The sequence below is a fragment of the Melozone crissalis genome, unplaced genomic scaffold, assembly GCF_028551555.1.
Source record: "Melozone crissalis strain CALT ecotype California unplaced genomic scaffold, PUWL_Pcris_2 ptg000132l_1, whole genome shotgun sequence".
Taxonomy (NCBI): Eukaryota; Metazoa; Chordata; class Aves; order Passeriformes; family Passerellidae; genus Melozone; species Melozone crissalis.
The window spans coordinates 669,103-683,956 of record NW_026535905.1 but is presented as its reverse complement, the minus strand read 5'-3'; the positions used below and the strand labels follow the sequence as shown (position 1 = coordinate 683,956).

The 14,854-nt window shown below is 55.6% G+C and overlaps 1 protein-coding gene across 1 annotated transcript; it reads right to left on the bottom strand.

The window, feature by feature from the left end:
- Positions 1 to 4,614: 4,614 nt before the first annotated feature.
- NKX1-1 (NK1 homeobox 1) lies at positions 4,615 to 10,023 on the bottom strand. The gene is made up of 2 exons (XM_054293204.1): positions 9,579 to 10,023; positions 4,615 to 5,405 (listed from the first exon to the last, which is right to left on the bottom strand). Exons 1-2 carry the CDS (start codon positions 10,021 to 10,023, stop codon positions 4,615 to 4,617), a joined length of 1,236 nt encoding a protein of 411 aa, XP_054149179.1.
- Between the last annotated feature and the right edge of the window lie 4,831 nt (positions 10,024 to 14,854).

Genomic DNA, 14,854 nt, shown 5'->3' with positions numbered 1-14,854 from the left:
CAGAAAAAAACCTTTCTTTTATTTGCTCTGAAGAAAGGCTCTACAACAACCATATTTACTTGGTTATCTTTGAGACAGAACCTGAAGACCAGAAATGCCCAAACATTGTGGAATAATTTTCCTTTGAGTATTTAAATTCAACTGTTTGAGCAGAATTATTGTGTCATGTAATACAGGAATTAATATTTGTTAATATAGCACACTGCAAGCAGACATCATGGTGTATTTTTGGAAAATGGATTTAAGTTTATACAGACAAAGCTTTATTTTTAACATTTCATTTGTGTAGTATAAGACTAGAAATGTGTAACATGACTGAGTTTAGTCTCAAACAGAAGCTCTGAAATACGTGTCAAAAATCTCTAAGAATTAAAAAAGTAACTCTCTGCACCCTGCTCAGGTGGAAACAGCACAAGGAATTTTTGCAGGTGATAGTACAGAACTGGTTTGCAATGACTTTGTGAAACATCATTGACTGCTGAGTGAAATCAATGACAGAAAATATTTTGAAATATTTTTGCGTTCTCTCTCAATTGTTTGGAATGTATCTGTCTGTATTTATATGCTTCTTTCTGTTGTTTTGTTATAAGACATTTTACTGAACAACTGAAACTTGTTTAGTATAAGCTGAATTATATGAAGTAAAATAGAGCACTTTCCTTTTTTTAACCTCATTCATTCACAGAGTGAACAATAGCAAGATGCAATTAATATCTGCATCTTTTCTTACTAATATAGGTTTGCACCCTTGGATTTAGCATTGATTTCACGGGAATTAGTCCAAAAATGTGCTGATGCCCCAGATCATCTCTGGTACCTGCCAAAGACATCACCTGACCACACTGAATGGGGTTTGAATGTGCTGCTCAGTCTGTCAGAGCTGAGACTCTGCCCTCTGGAAATGCTCTGCTCAGAGTCCCCTTGGATGTGTTCCTGATCCCCTAACACTTCACATTTTATCAACGAATCACGAAGTAATTAAAAAGACAATTTGACTGACAGAACGGAGCAGAGCAAACACCTCCTGCTTGTGTCATAGCCCTCATCCCCCCCGTCAGAGTGTTCCCCTTGCTCTGCTCCATTGCTGATTCATGGAAAACGAGCTCCAGGGCCCTGGGCAGGGCACCGGGGACAGCACACAGGCCCCACGTGGGAATTGGCTTTGGGGGTCACTGTGGGAGCCCTGGGGGCTTTCTGTGGCCGCCTGATGGGACAACCTGAAGCGCTGCATGGAGCCCGTTTGGCTCCTGCAGAGCGGGCAGGAATGGGATGGAGCTGGGAGCTTCAGGCAGGTGGGAGCATTTTGCTTCAGCACACCGGGGGCTGAGCACTCACACCTGAGCTGTTCCTGTGTCAATGCCATCGTTCTTCTCACTGTCAACACCCACACTGCGATCCAGCACCACGGGCCAGCTGCAGAGTTCTGGTCCAGGGAGCACTGTTGGAGCTGGCTCTTTGCTGCTGGTGCTCCAAATGCCCGCTGGGCACAGACAGGACCTGTGAGCAGAGTGTAAAACGTGCCCTGCACCGCTGCAGGCGCTGCATGCTGGGGAAGGCACACACTGCAGCTGAGGCTGTGCAGCTCTGCTCTAGAATTTTATGATCTCACAGCTCTGGATGAGGCACTGGAGCAAGGGTTATCAATAACTGCCTAAACCATGCTGAGAAAGATACCTGCGGCTGTTCTCAGCGCTGCCATAAAATGTGAGAAGCCTTGTTAAATTGCATTTAATGGCTGGGAATCTCGGGCTAACTGACTCCTTCACCCAGCAGCTGTGAGTAATAACACTCACATGAGCAGGTTTCACTGGCAGGACACTAACCAGCCTGGAGGAGGGCAGTCCTGCACTCTGCAGCTCTGGGCAGCTCCTGTTGGAGCCAAATTATTCCCCACTGGCAGGGAAGTGCTTGGAGCTGCAGGCAGGGGTTGAATTATCTCTTATTCAGCTGTGTCATGCCTCACCTGAGCCAGCAGTTTGGCTGCTGGTGGCACTTACTCAAACCTGGCACACAAAGGTGTAGTGTGAGAGCGTCTCCCCAGTGCCCGTTTCCCAGTTTGGCTGCTTTTCTTCTACCAGTAAAAACTGTGCAGAGCAGTACACGGTCTTACATACTCCAAGCATTGCTACTTGTCATGTTTTTCCCTGAAAATTTACTTCAGAACTCCTTTCATCGTAACAGATCTTATTTTCACAAATGCAAATGAGCCTGGTCAGAGACTCCTGATGCTTGTAGGCTTCTGCAGGCGGGGAAGTGGGAACCTGGAGCATCCCGCTAAACCTGGAGCATCCCGCTAAACCTGGAGCATCCCGCACTACCTGGAGCATCCCGCATTACCTGGAGCATCCTGCTAAACCTGGAGCATCCCGCATTACCTGGAGCATCCCGCTAAACCTGGAGCATCCCGCACTACCTGGAGCATCCCGCATTACCTGGAGCATCCTGCTAAACCTGGAGCATCCTGCTAAACCTGGAACATCCCAGGTTACCTGGAGCATCCCGGGTTACCTGGAGCATCCCGCGTTACCCGGAGCATCCCGCATTACCTGGAGCATCCCGCTAAACCTGGAGCATCCCGGGTTACCTGGAGCATCCCGCTAAACCTGGAGCATCCCACATTACCTGGGGCATCCCGTGTTACCTGAGGCATCCCGCGTTACCTGAGGCATCCCGCGTTACCTGGAGCGTCCCGCTAAACCCGGAGCATCCCGCGTTACCTGAGGCATCCCGCATTACCTGGAGCATCCCGCGTTACCTGAGGCATCCCGCATCCTCCCCGCGCCTCCCGCAGGCTGCGGACCCCTCAGAGGAAGCCTCAGCCCCTCGTCTCCGACACCGGCGGTCGCGGCAGATTTTGTTTCCACGGGAGGGCTCGAACATTTGATTCCATTTGATTCCATTTGATTCCATTTGATTCCGTTCTAGAGGGGTGCGCGGCAGCGGGATGCGGCTCTGGAGCTCCCGGCCCTGCACGATCCCAGATCGGAGCCGGGCTGAGGGAACGGGACGGAGCAGGGAAAGGAGAGGAGCGGGGAGCAAAGCCCGGAGACCCCGGGGACCCCTCGGTGACTGCCGAGAGGAGGAGGATGCTCTGCCACCCAAAAATCCCTCCGCAAAATGTCGGTGTATTAGAATTGCTCCCGAGGGAAAAAAAGGGGAAAAAACCCCAAACAAACAAACAAACAAACAAAAAACCACCCCAAAAACTAAACAAACAAACAAACAAAAAATCCAACAAAAAACCCACGCACCTAAAATGAGTGGAAAATGAAAGCTCTCCCTCGGCTGGGAGCTGCTGGGCCGGCGGAGCCACCCCGGGGTACTCACAGCCGTTATAGACTTTGTTTCTGAAAGTAAAAAAGAAAGTATTATAAAAGACCAACTTTGATACGAATTTAAAAGTAATCAGAGGAACGGCGATGGAAAGATTATTTTATTTTTAAAGTTGTGCAAACTGAATAAAGGAGCCGATTTATTAAATTTACATAAATCCAAAATATCGGACTTCCCATGCATGGCAGAGATGTCGGATTCCCTCTACATATGATATTTATTTTGTCCGTAATATTGCGCAAAGAGGCAAAGCCAATTAAGAAAATGCAAACAAGGAAACTAAAAAGGGAAATCCCCTCCCTCGTACAAGAAGAATAAGGTTTATTTGCGTATAAGAAATACGCTCTCAGAGAAAACGAAAAGGAAAAGGATGATGCGAGACATCCATCCGAGCGTCTCATGAGGCAGGCGTTTTCCAGAGGAAACTTTCTTTTTTAAAGATTCACCCGAAAACCAGGGACTCCCGCCACGGAAAGCGCCGTTTCTTTAGAGTTTATTGATTGATTTAAAGTGTTTAGCAAACAAAGTGCTCTCTTTATCACCTCTTGCTCTTACTCCCTCGTCTTATACATTAATTATAAAGTTAAAACTTTTTTTTTCTTTTATTTTGTAACAACCAGAAATATACAGAAATGTTTAACGTAAAAAACCCGCCCTGCGCCCCGGGAGCCGCCCTCGCTGCCCCTTGGATGGACAGTGACGTTTGTAAAAAATGTCCCTGGTCACCGTGAGGGCACGGGGGGAGCGGCGCCTCTGCTCTGCAGCGTCAGGGACAGGAGCGATAGTTCTCCGTTTTACCCTGAGAGTCAAATGGGTACATAACCTTCTTTTCAAGTCTTTCGCTAGTGGCCAGACCAGGATAAAAACAAAGGCAAATAATATTAATAATAATTATTAAATTAATTAAACCCACATAGCAACGAGGGACGGTGAAAATAAAAATACAGGTAACGATGATTTACATCTACTCGTATGTACACGGGGGAGGGAGGTTTCTCCTCCTCCTTCCCTCAGCAGCGCAGTCCGGACACGTCGCGTACAAAAAGGGTCGTAGGAAGGCCCGGAGGGGCGGGGGAGCCTGCCGAGGGTTCCCGGGAGCCTCCGGCCGCTGCTTTCATCCCCCGGAGGCTCCGGGGCTGCCCCTCTGCCCGGTGCCGCTCGGGGCTCGGTTTCACTCTCGGGCGCGGGGTTCGTGCGGTGAGCCCGGCCCGGCGATCCTCGGGGGGCGGCGGCACAGCCGGCAGTGAGGAGGAGGAGGAGGAGGAGGAAGGAGCGTCGGGCTTATAGGTGCGGGGTGTAGAAGGCCGGAGCGCCGTAAGTCTGGGAGCCCAACACGAAGGGCGAGAGCACGGCGGGGCTGGGCAGGAAGGGCAGCTGGGCGGCGCACACCAGCCCCCCGGCCGGGTGCCCGGCGTAGCTGCCGGGGCCGTGCATGGAGAGCGGGGCGCCCATGGGCGGCGAGTGGCTGAGGGGGCTGAGCCCGCCCGGCAGGGCCGCGCCGCCCAGCCCGGCCCCGGCCCCGGCCCCGCCGCCGCCGCCCGCGGGCGCGCTGGTGTCGGCGCCCGGGTTCTGCTTCTTCCACTTGGTGCGGCGGTTCTGGAACCAGATCTTCACCTGCGTCTCGGTGAGGCTGAGCGACAGCGCCAGGTTGAGGCGCTCGCACACCGACAGGTACCGCGTGGATTTGAATTTGTTTTCCAGCGCCACCAGCTGCTCGTAGGTGAAGGCTGTCCGCGCCCGCCGGGGCTTGCCCGACTTGGAGTCCGAGCCCGTCCGCTTCCTCTTGGGCTTGGCCTGCGGGCCGGGCTGCGCCCCGACGGGCGCCGGCGGCGGGGGCGGCGCGGGGGGCGCGGGGGCCGGGACGAGCCCCGCCTCGGCCGCCTCGGCTCGGAGCGGGCCCGGCTCGGCCTCGCCGGGCGCCGCGGGGCCGGAGCTGCCGCTGCCGCCGCTGGTGCTGCCGCTCTCCTCGCTGCACAGCTCCTCGTCGTCCTGCAGCTCGCTGGCGGGGCTGCGGCTCGGCCGGCTGCCGTAGTCCAGGTCGCACTCCTCGGCCTTGTAGAGCTCCCCGTCCTCTGCGGACAAGGCACAGCCGCTGTTAGGGCTCGCCGCCCGGCCCGGCCCGGCCCCCGCCCCGCCCGCCCCAGCCCCCCGGGGTGTCCCGAGGGTTCTCCCACCCGGTGTCCCCGCTGCTCCCGGACAGGGCTGCCCGGACAGCGCGGCCGCCCCTCGGCCCCTCAGCCCCTCCGCCCCTCCGCCTGCCGTGGGGATGCGGCCGGGCCGGGCCCTGGGTGCGGGGCTGCTCCTGAGCCCGTCCGGGCCCCTCGGGAGCGGGGCTGCTCCTCAGCCGGTCCGGGCCCTCGGTGCGGGGCTGCTGCTGAGCCGGGCCGGGGATGGGCTGAGGAGCAGCGGTGGGGATGGGGCTCGGAACTGCAGCTCGGGGGCCGGGAAGGGGCTGTCCGGCCCGGGGAGGCTTTGCCAGCGCTGCCCCTTCCGAGCCAAACCCCTCCGGCAAGAGCCGAGACGCGGCCGGGACAGGGGCTGTACCCCCTTCCTTCCCACGGCCGGGACAGGGGCTGTACCCCCTTCCCACAGCCTGGAAGGGCCTTTGGGGGCACGGCAGGGCCAGGATCCCCGCGTGCCCGAGTACCCCCGGGGTGCCCGAGGGGCAGCGGGGCGCGGGGAGGAGCCCCTGCCCGGGCCGGGCCGGCCGTGCCTGGGAGCGGGCAGCAGCGATGTCAAAGAGCCTCCAACAATTTTAGTGACGGAAATCTCCGAATCGATGGGCGGTTTGCTGGGTTTTGCTCTGGCATTTTTAACCCTTCCTGCGTCCGGTCTGACCTCTTGTCACTTCCCGAGATGGAAGTATTAAAGTGGAGTAAATACTTGTATTGATTAGCAGAGCAGATACAAACTTAATTAAACTCATTTTGTGCAATGTACAAACTAGTTAACGGTCATTTAATTTATTTGGGTTTATATTACGCTCCAATTAACGGGTCTCCATCGGAGAACAGGGTAATTATCCGATATTTAAGGCTATTGGACTTCTGCTGACGATTCTGTCATTACGAAGCCTGGGAGCAAATCGCGTTTTCCGGAGAACCGGCTCCTCGTCGTCCTGGCCGGGCCCGGGCTCCGTCGGGGGAGCGAGAGGCGAATCCTCCTCCACGGGCCGGGGCTGGGGGAGATGGGGCAGAGGCCCGTGAGTCCCGTCCTTTCCCGCCGGTGCTTTCAGACACTCCTAAAGTTCCCTCTCTCACTTCTGCAACGGGGCCGTAGCTCCGGCAGCCCCTAATCAAGGACTCCTCTAACTTGGTTAACCGAGATACGCAAATAGGAAAGGAAATGAATCGCCGCTCTGTCACCCTCATCCTGTCCGCAGTTTAGATGTTTTTAATCGCCCCCAAACCTGAACACGCCTCAAATTTGCTCTGTATCCTCCCGCAGGATCCCCTAAGTCCCGCATGTAAAATTAGGGTGGTTTGAGAAGTGCGTTTTGTTCAACGCGCTGATTTCGGATATGGCTGGTTCAGTGGGGGAAATAAGGGCAGAGTATTGCTGTCCTTGTCACTCCGCAAATATCCCTTAATAACTCAGGGTTCGTTAAGAACCCTTTCCAGCTTTCTGTTCAGCCCGGAGCATGGAAAACGCGGGCGATCGCCGCCGAACAGAACAGAACAGAACAGAACAGAACCGGGTCACTTTTCTCCCAGCCCGACCCAGCGAGTGCAGACAGGCGTCCTGCAACCTGTAGGAGCTGCTAGAAATTGCGGGGCGTAATTTTTTACAGCAGCGATTTACAAAAGGTGCGTGTGGCTGCGCCTGCGGGCGGGCTCGGGGCTGGCTCAGCCGCAGCCCCCGCGCACGGAGCGCACCGCGAGCCTGCAGCTGCAGCTTCGGGGTCTGATCTTCCGTCTACGGAATCCCAGCCGTGCGCCAGCTAAAAATTTTAAAGACAAAAAAAAATGCACCGCGAATAGAGTTGCGGACGGAGATGGACGCGCCGGGCTTGTTAATTTAATTTTTTTTTATTTTCGGGAATAGGCTAAATAGTAATTTAATGGGGAATTTAAACTGTTATTTTTAACATTAAAATAATTTTACGAGCGGCAGTTGACGAGCGCTGTTTCCCCTCTCATTTGGCCAGAAATCCTTTGCATTTTCCGAAGGGTTGGTACTTTTCTGGACAGAGCCACTTTTCAGAACACTTCTCCTAGATTAAGCCACCACTTGAACTAATATTAATTGCGGTGGGGAAAGAGAAGAATTAAATTTCGTGATTTTCGAGCAGTCCCAGGTCTATCTCTGGCCACTGCCATCACATTTAGGCGATGTGTCCCTGTGTGGAGCGCCTGGGGAACTTGTCAGCGGGCGAAGCGCACCGCGCCGCGATGCCTCCAAACATATTTATTTTGAGAGAAGAGATGGAGTTTCATTTCTCTCCTTGTCTGGAGATGAAAGTGTGAGATTAGCGATAGGTTAAGCTCGTCAGTCTTTCTGATCGCCCAGTCTATTTAATATGACGAAAGTCAGATGAGTTTGGAGGAATAATTACTCCAGCTCCGCACTGCTTTAAAAAATCTCTTTTGAATTCTATTAGCGCCCAATTCCTGCTCTTGCTTTACAGATGAAAAATGCGCCGCGGCTCGGACTGGAGCAGATTCCAGACCTCTTTCGCTGCCTAATTTTACTTGACAGAGTCCCGCTCTGGCGGGGTTGGAAACCTCCGAGCCCTCCTCTCTCGCCCCAGACACACAAACTATTTTTCCTAAGCCGAGAACTTTATCCCCTGCAGCTCGCTGCCTCTTCTTTCCCCTCTCTGGACATGGAATAACTATAGATATTTTCCACAACGACAGCCTTTCCCCGGAACCCTCCGCGGTCCCCAGAGCCGCGGTGTTTAGAGGTGAGAAAGTTGGGATATTCGGACCCAGAAAGAAAAAGCAATCTAGAGCTTGGGTCGAATGCAATTCCCGATCAATAGCGAGCCCTAATAAGTGTAATAGGTTTTAATCGAGTAATTATCCGAATTTTGACCCTATAATTTAGATGTTAGGGAAGAGTTTGCAAGGTGCTTGAAAGAGATATGCACAATTCGATAATAGGATATCGATCCAAGCAGTCCTACATGCCACTCTGGGGCGATTTTCCCCATTATCCAGCCTCTTTACGCTGCTAAGCACATTTTACCTTAAATGTAATCGAAGGAATTTAATTGTTTTTCCAGAGATAACCAGCATTTTGTCACAATTAGTCTGATTTGTCCTAAAAAAGCCAAGGGGAGAGAGAAAATTGAATCTGTCGCCCAGAGCAACGGGCGGCAGCGGCGGGGGAGGACGGGAGAGGGTCCGGGGCTGGGGAGAGGAGACACAAAGTCATGGACGCCTGGGGGGGCCCAGCGAGGTGGGGGAACCAAGGGAGGTTTTGCACCCTCGAGGCCGCGATTCCGGCCCTCCGAAAGCAGAGGAGCCGCTCCCAAGTTTGCCCGAGCCGGAGCTCACGGGCAGCGCTGGCCGTCCCTGCGAGGAGGAGGAGGAGGAGGATGGCGGGGTTCCTCCGCAGCCCGGCCAGGCCGGCATCCCTGGGGTCGGTGCCGCCGCTCCCGGGGGTGCAGGGCACGAACAGCTCCGGGTGTCCCGGGGATGCGGGGAGCGGAGCCCGGCCCGTGCCGAGCCCGGGGCCCTCCGGCCTGTCCCGGCAGGACGCGCTCGGCTCCCTCCTTCCATCCTGAGAATCCCACTGCCCTTTGCATCCCGACTCAGAATCCCACTGCCCTCTGCATCCCGACTCAGAATCCCACTCCCCTTTGCATCCTGACTCAGAATCCCACTGCCCCTTGCATCCTGACTCAGAATCCCACTCCCCTTTGCATCCCGACTCAGAATCCCACTGCCCCTTGCATCCCGACTCAGAATCCCACTGCCCCTTGCATCCTGACTCAGAATCCCACTCCCCTTTGCATCCCGACTCAGAATCCCACTGCCCTTTGCATCCCGACTCAGAATCCCACTGCCCTCTGCATCCCGACTCAGAATCCCACTGCCCCTTGCATCCTGACTCAGAATCCCACTCCCCTTTGCATCCCGACTCAGAATCCCACCTCCCTACATCCAGCAGCAGCAGCAGCGCAGGGCGCGTTGTCCCTCCCCGAGCCGGCTCCCGAAGTGCCATCAGGGGGAGGATGAGATGTCAAAGCATGCGAGACCCTGCTGGGGGAACCCAGGGCAGCCCCCAGACCTACTTACTGATCAGCTCTGCGGACTTCTTGCACGCGTCGAAATCTTCGGCGAGAGCCCTTTGCTCGGCCAGCTCGGTCCCTGAGTCCTCGGGCTTATCCTCCGCCCCCAGCGCGAACTCGGCGCCCGCCGATTTGTACAAGCCCGCGCAGTGCCGCCGCTTGCTGTTGAACTTGTTAGGGTCCAGGATGTCGAGCACGGAGAAGGAGGTGGTTCTGTGCGCCGTGGGCAGCGCGGCCGCGGCCGCCTCCGGTCCGGGGGTGCTGCTCCGGCCGTCCCCGTGCCGCTCGCGGCCGGCGGGGCAGTAGAGCGGCAGCTCGCCGCCGCCCGGGAGCCGCTGCTCGCCGCGGCCGTCCGTGCCCTCCCCGCGGCAGCCGCGGGGCTCCGCGCCCGCCGGGGCTGTCACCGCCGCCGGGATGGAGATGTCACCGGCCTTGTCTCTGCTCGCGTTCATGACTCTTGCAGAGCCCCTCTCGCTCGCAGCTTGTCCCCCCTGCCCTCCCCTCCCCTGTCGCCGTCCCCCTCCTTCCTCCGGCCAAGTCGGTGTGCGAACTCCTCCCCGGCTCCGCTCCGGCTCGGCACGGGCCGCTCGCTGCCTCCGGCTCACCGGGCCGCGCCGGAGTCACAAGGTGATGCTCGGCTCCGAGCCTCCCCTCGGCTGCTCCTTCTTCCTTCTCATCATCCTCGCCAGGCTCCGGGCGCTCCTGCCCCCCGCCCTCCCCTCTCGCTCGCACACACACGGAGGCGAGGCTGTATCTTATTTATGCATTCATATTTAGCACCGGACTGTAATTGGCTACAAATTAATCCCTCGCCCATAATAGTCTGCAATCTTCATCGCTGGAAGAGAGACACGGTGGAAGTGCGTGCCGGGGGAGGGGGGCAGAGAGCGAGAGCGAATGAAGGATGGCGCTGGCCGTGATATACTCGGCTGTCAGCTCTGTTTCAGCACACCTCCACTCATCTGGAAAGCATCTAAATAGCCTTATTTGGAGAAGTGGGAGGAGATGACGCTTTCTTTTAAATAATTGCGGGATCAATATAAAGAAGATATTATACACGGAAAATGGGAACTTAAGGTCCTCCATCCCTAATAGTGGAGTTAGATGATCAAAAGGGGATTGTGCGTGTGTGTGTGTGTGTGGGCTCGGAGGTGTCAGCCCCCAGCACCTGTTTCCCTTCCCTGCCGGGTTTATTAAATTAGAACAAAAGGAGAAAATTATGGACGGAGGTTTAGCAGTTGGAACGAAGCTTGTGTCCGCGGACACACACGCCCTCACACGCTTCTTTCTCCTCCTTAGCTAATTAATTAAAATTAAATCTCAAATGTAAGTGCCAGGAAAGTGCCAGAAGAAAATTAATACGTTTAAACGGCACAAGACAAAACACGACGATAAATAAATCCTGAGTAGCTGGGAGAAAAGGTCTATTCCTTCCCATGCAAGGAGTAAAGGTATGACCAGACCTAAGTTCCACTTTCGAAAAATACTCTCTTATTATAAACGGTTTTAATTGTAGAAAATTAAGACACAGGAATAAAATTGTCAGTGAACTATACAACATGTTTTCCCACCCTCTACCTAATTTCCTTCTCTTTCGTCTATAGTTGTGTGTTCTTTGATCATATCAATTTCATTCTTGTTTTGGACGCTCCAGTCGCTACTCAGTTTGAATTAGCTGCCAGGGGGAAAAAAAACGGGGGGGGGGGGGGGGGGGGGCGGTAGGAAAATAGAGAAAGCATAAAAGGAAAATTAGATTTTTTTTTTGTCTTTGAGGCTGGTGACACATACAAGGACAGGTCCTTTGCAATTACCGCGGGCAATGATCCTTTAGAAAGCAGAAATTAAAAGTTGGGAGAAATAATGGGTAAAACAATCAGCTTGTAATTTTGGTAGGTCTTGGACATGATTAGTCCATCAGCGGGCTGGGCCCAGGGGAGTCCCGCTGAGCCGGAGCCCACAACAGCCCCCGCTCATATATTATACACCAGCCCTTAGATTTTAATCAGACACCACAACAGTGTCCTTTCTCTTTTATGACTTTATTATGCTTTATCTTTAAATTATAAATCACCTCCTGGGCTGAAATGGTATGTATAATCTCCGATCATGTGTAGGTAATTACCTCTCCCCCTTGTCCTGACCTCACCGACGGAGCTGCCACCAACACACAGCGAGAGCGAAGTTTTAATCTGCGTGTGCACACACTCACACGAGCCCGCGCCCTGGGTTTGTTGGTTTGTTTGTTTGTTTGTTTGTTTGTTAGCAGCTCCTCTTTCCTTCCTCCTCCGGCCGTGCCCCTGGTCCCATCTTTTCTTTCGGATAAATGTTCCTCACTCACATCTCTCCCGCCCGCAGCGCTGGGATATTATTAATGAAAAACAGACGGTGGTTTAGGGAGATGCTGGATCAGATTCGCTGTCGTACTCGACTGTATTTGTACTATTTGTACTTTTTTTTTGAGGGGGGGGGGGGATGAGGGGAGAATGCGGTTATTTGGGGGCGGCGGTGGTATGAATATTTTTTAAATTCCTCTTAGAAAAAAAAAAATTATCCAAATTGTGATTGACTGCTGTGGCCGGGCAGGGACCGCTCCCAGGCGTGCGGAACCCAGAGCCGCAGCATCAGCACAAATTCAGGGGTTAGCGGTGGGTGCTGGGGCACAAGGACGCACATCCCTGGGGCCAGCCCCGAACAGCGGACCCTCCTGTCGGCCCCGGTGGCTCCCGGGTGCCCCCGCACCCCGATCCCCTCCGGAGCCGGGGTGGGCGGCGATGCTGGGCGGGCACCGCCGGGACCCCCGGCCCGCTCGGTGCTTCTGTTCGCGGGCGGCTTAAAGCGAGCGTTATAAAGATGTTCTATTGCTCCTAATCACAATTGATTGTCAATTAGAGCCTCATTTGTGCAATCTCCATCCATCTGCCATCTCTGGTTATCTGTTCACCAGAAAGTTAGCGCTGATTATGGGGCCCTAGATGAGTTGTGACACGCAATATCTCGCAGCGGTCGGGCCGGGTGACCGGTCCCATCTCGCTCTCTTTCCATTTTCCCTCAGGACGGACGAGCAGCAGCCTCTCCCGAGCCGCTCTCCGGGCGCTGCTGTCCCGCGGGAGCAGCCCCGAGGGTGCCGGGGCCGGGGAGCTGCAGGGCACCCCCAGACCGGCGGCATCGGCCCCGTGCTGAGCCGGCTCCGCCGGCTTCGGGCCGGGATGCCTCGCCCTGCTGAGGAGAGCTCCCACGGAAGCGTTTCCTTCTCCGAAACAAATCGGGAATCGCACGGAACACCCTCGCGGCTTTACGAGGCTCCCCGCCGCAGCGATGGTTATCGGCGCAGTTAGGCTGAATTATACCTGCGGGGAGGTGATATTTCCAGAGCCTGAAGGCAGCGGGGAATGGCCACAGCACCTCCCGGGAGCCGCCAGCCCCGAGCCCCGTGTGTCCCGTGTGCCCCGTGTGCCCCGTGTGCCCCGTGTGCCCCGTGTGCCCCTGTGTGTCGCGTTTGGGGACGGGAGGGATGCCTTGGTCGGGCAGGGCCGGGCCGGGCAGGGAAGGGAAGGGCAGGGCAGAGCAGGGCAGGGCAGGGCCGGGCAGGGCAGAGCAGGGCAGGGCAGGGCCGGGCAGGGCAGGGCAGGGAAGGGCAGGGCAGGGCCGGGCAGGGCCGGGCCGGGCAGGGAAGGGAAGGGAAGGGCAGGGCAGGGCAGGGCAGGGAAGGGCAGGGCCGGGCAGGGCAGGGCCGGGCAGGGAAGGGCAGGGAAAGGAAGGGCAGAGCAGGGCAGGGCAGGGGAGGGCCGGGCAGGGCAGGGCAGGGCAGGGCAGGGCAGGTGGGACCCGCCGAGGGCTCTGTCCCTGCTGCCCTCGGTGCCCCCTTCGCACCGGGAGGGAGCCAGGCCGGGCACTCTGCGGGTTCCGGGGTGCCCCTGGTTTTAACTTTATTCATTAATACCTATTTCCAAATCACATTTCAGCCACCTCCAGATCAACCAACAACCTTTTTTTATTTATTTAAATTTTTTTTCTTTTTGACTGCTCTCCAGCCATCCCTCTCCCCGTCCCTTGGGGTTTGGAGCTTCGGGTAATTAAGGGCATTTATCGCCGCGGTAAAACAATTTAGCAGCCCTCAGTGCGCCGGGAAGGTCACTCTGGGGGCTGCTCCAGGCGCGGAGGATCCGCGCCCCTGCGCGCTGCCCCAGCCCCAGGGCAGAGGGGTCCCGGGGCGGGGGGCTTTCCACGGCCTGGATGGGGGGACAGGACCTCTCTTGGACCCCTTGACTCGCCCATATTGTTTCCAAATGCAACCGGGCTCCGAGATTCATCCTGCTTTGAAAGGGTTGTTTATTTTTTTTTATTATTATTATTATTATTATTATTATTATTATTATTATTATTACCACTACTAGTATACACTACTCCCTTTGGTTCAGGGGCCGCAAGCAGGCGCGGGATCAGCCCCTGAGCCCCACGCGTGGCTCTGGGTCTCATCCTGATTTTGTGCCCCCCGTGCAGGGCAGAACCCGCGGTCACCTTGGGATGCCCGATTCTCCTCGGGAAAGAGATGGGGATCCATCCCCACACACACACCCCCAGCTAAAATCAGGGAATTAATTAACTCTACCCACGAAGGGAAATGATTTAGGCAGAAAAAAAAGATTCTGAAGCAGATCTCGCCCTCTATCAATGCGGTGTCAGGTCCTCATAGTAGAAGATTTAAAAGCCCTGGGGATTCCAGGTTAGAGTAGTAATGAGCTTAATTGAGGTTAATGCTTCCTGCACAGCTCCTTGATTATTAAATTAATATTATCACACCCATGAATCATAATTAGAAGTTTAAATAATGCTCTGGGGGAATCCTCGGAGGATCTATTAAACAGTTCTCTTCCTCTCTGCGCTCCCTGCCTGCTCCGCGGAGCCCGGGGGCGGCTCAGGATGGGACGGGGGGAGAGGGCCCGAGTGTCCCCGCGGGGACAGAGACGGGGCAGCGCATTCACAGCCCCTGCTGCCCTTAAACCCCGGCCCGGTGCACCCCCGTTTAACCAGCCGGTCCTCCCCGCCTCCCAGTTTGGGCGCTTATCCCCCAGCGCCCGGGACTTTATATAAAATACTAATAAAGTGCCTTGTTGTCACTTATCGCGGCTGGCATCGGCTCTGCAGGGCCTTTTTCACACACCTCGCCCAAGCCGATCCGTTTTGCTGGCAGGAGAATGGAGGCGCCGCCGAGAGCATCCCCGGCGTGCGGGGCACGGAGCGGGCACGGAGGGGAGATCGCCCCGTTCCTGCCCGGTACCGAGC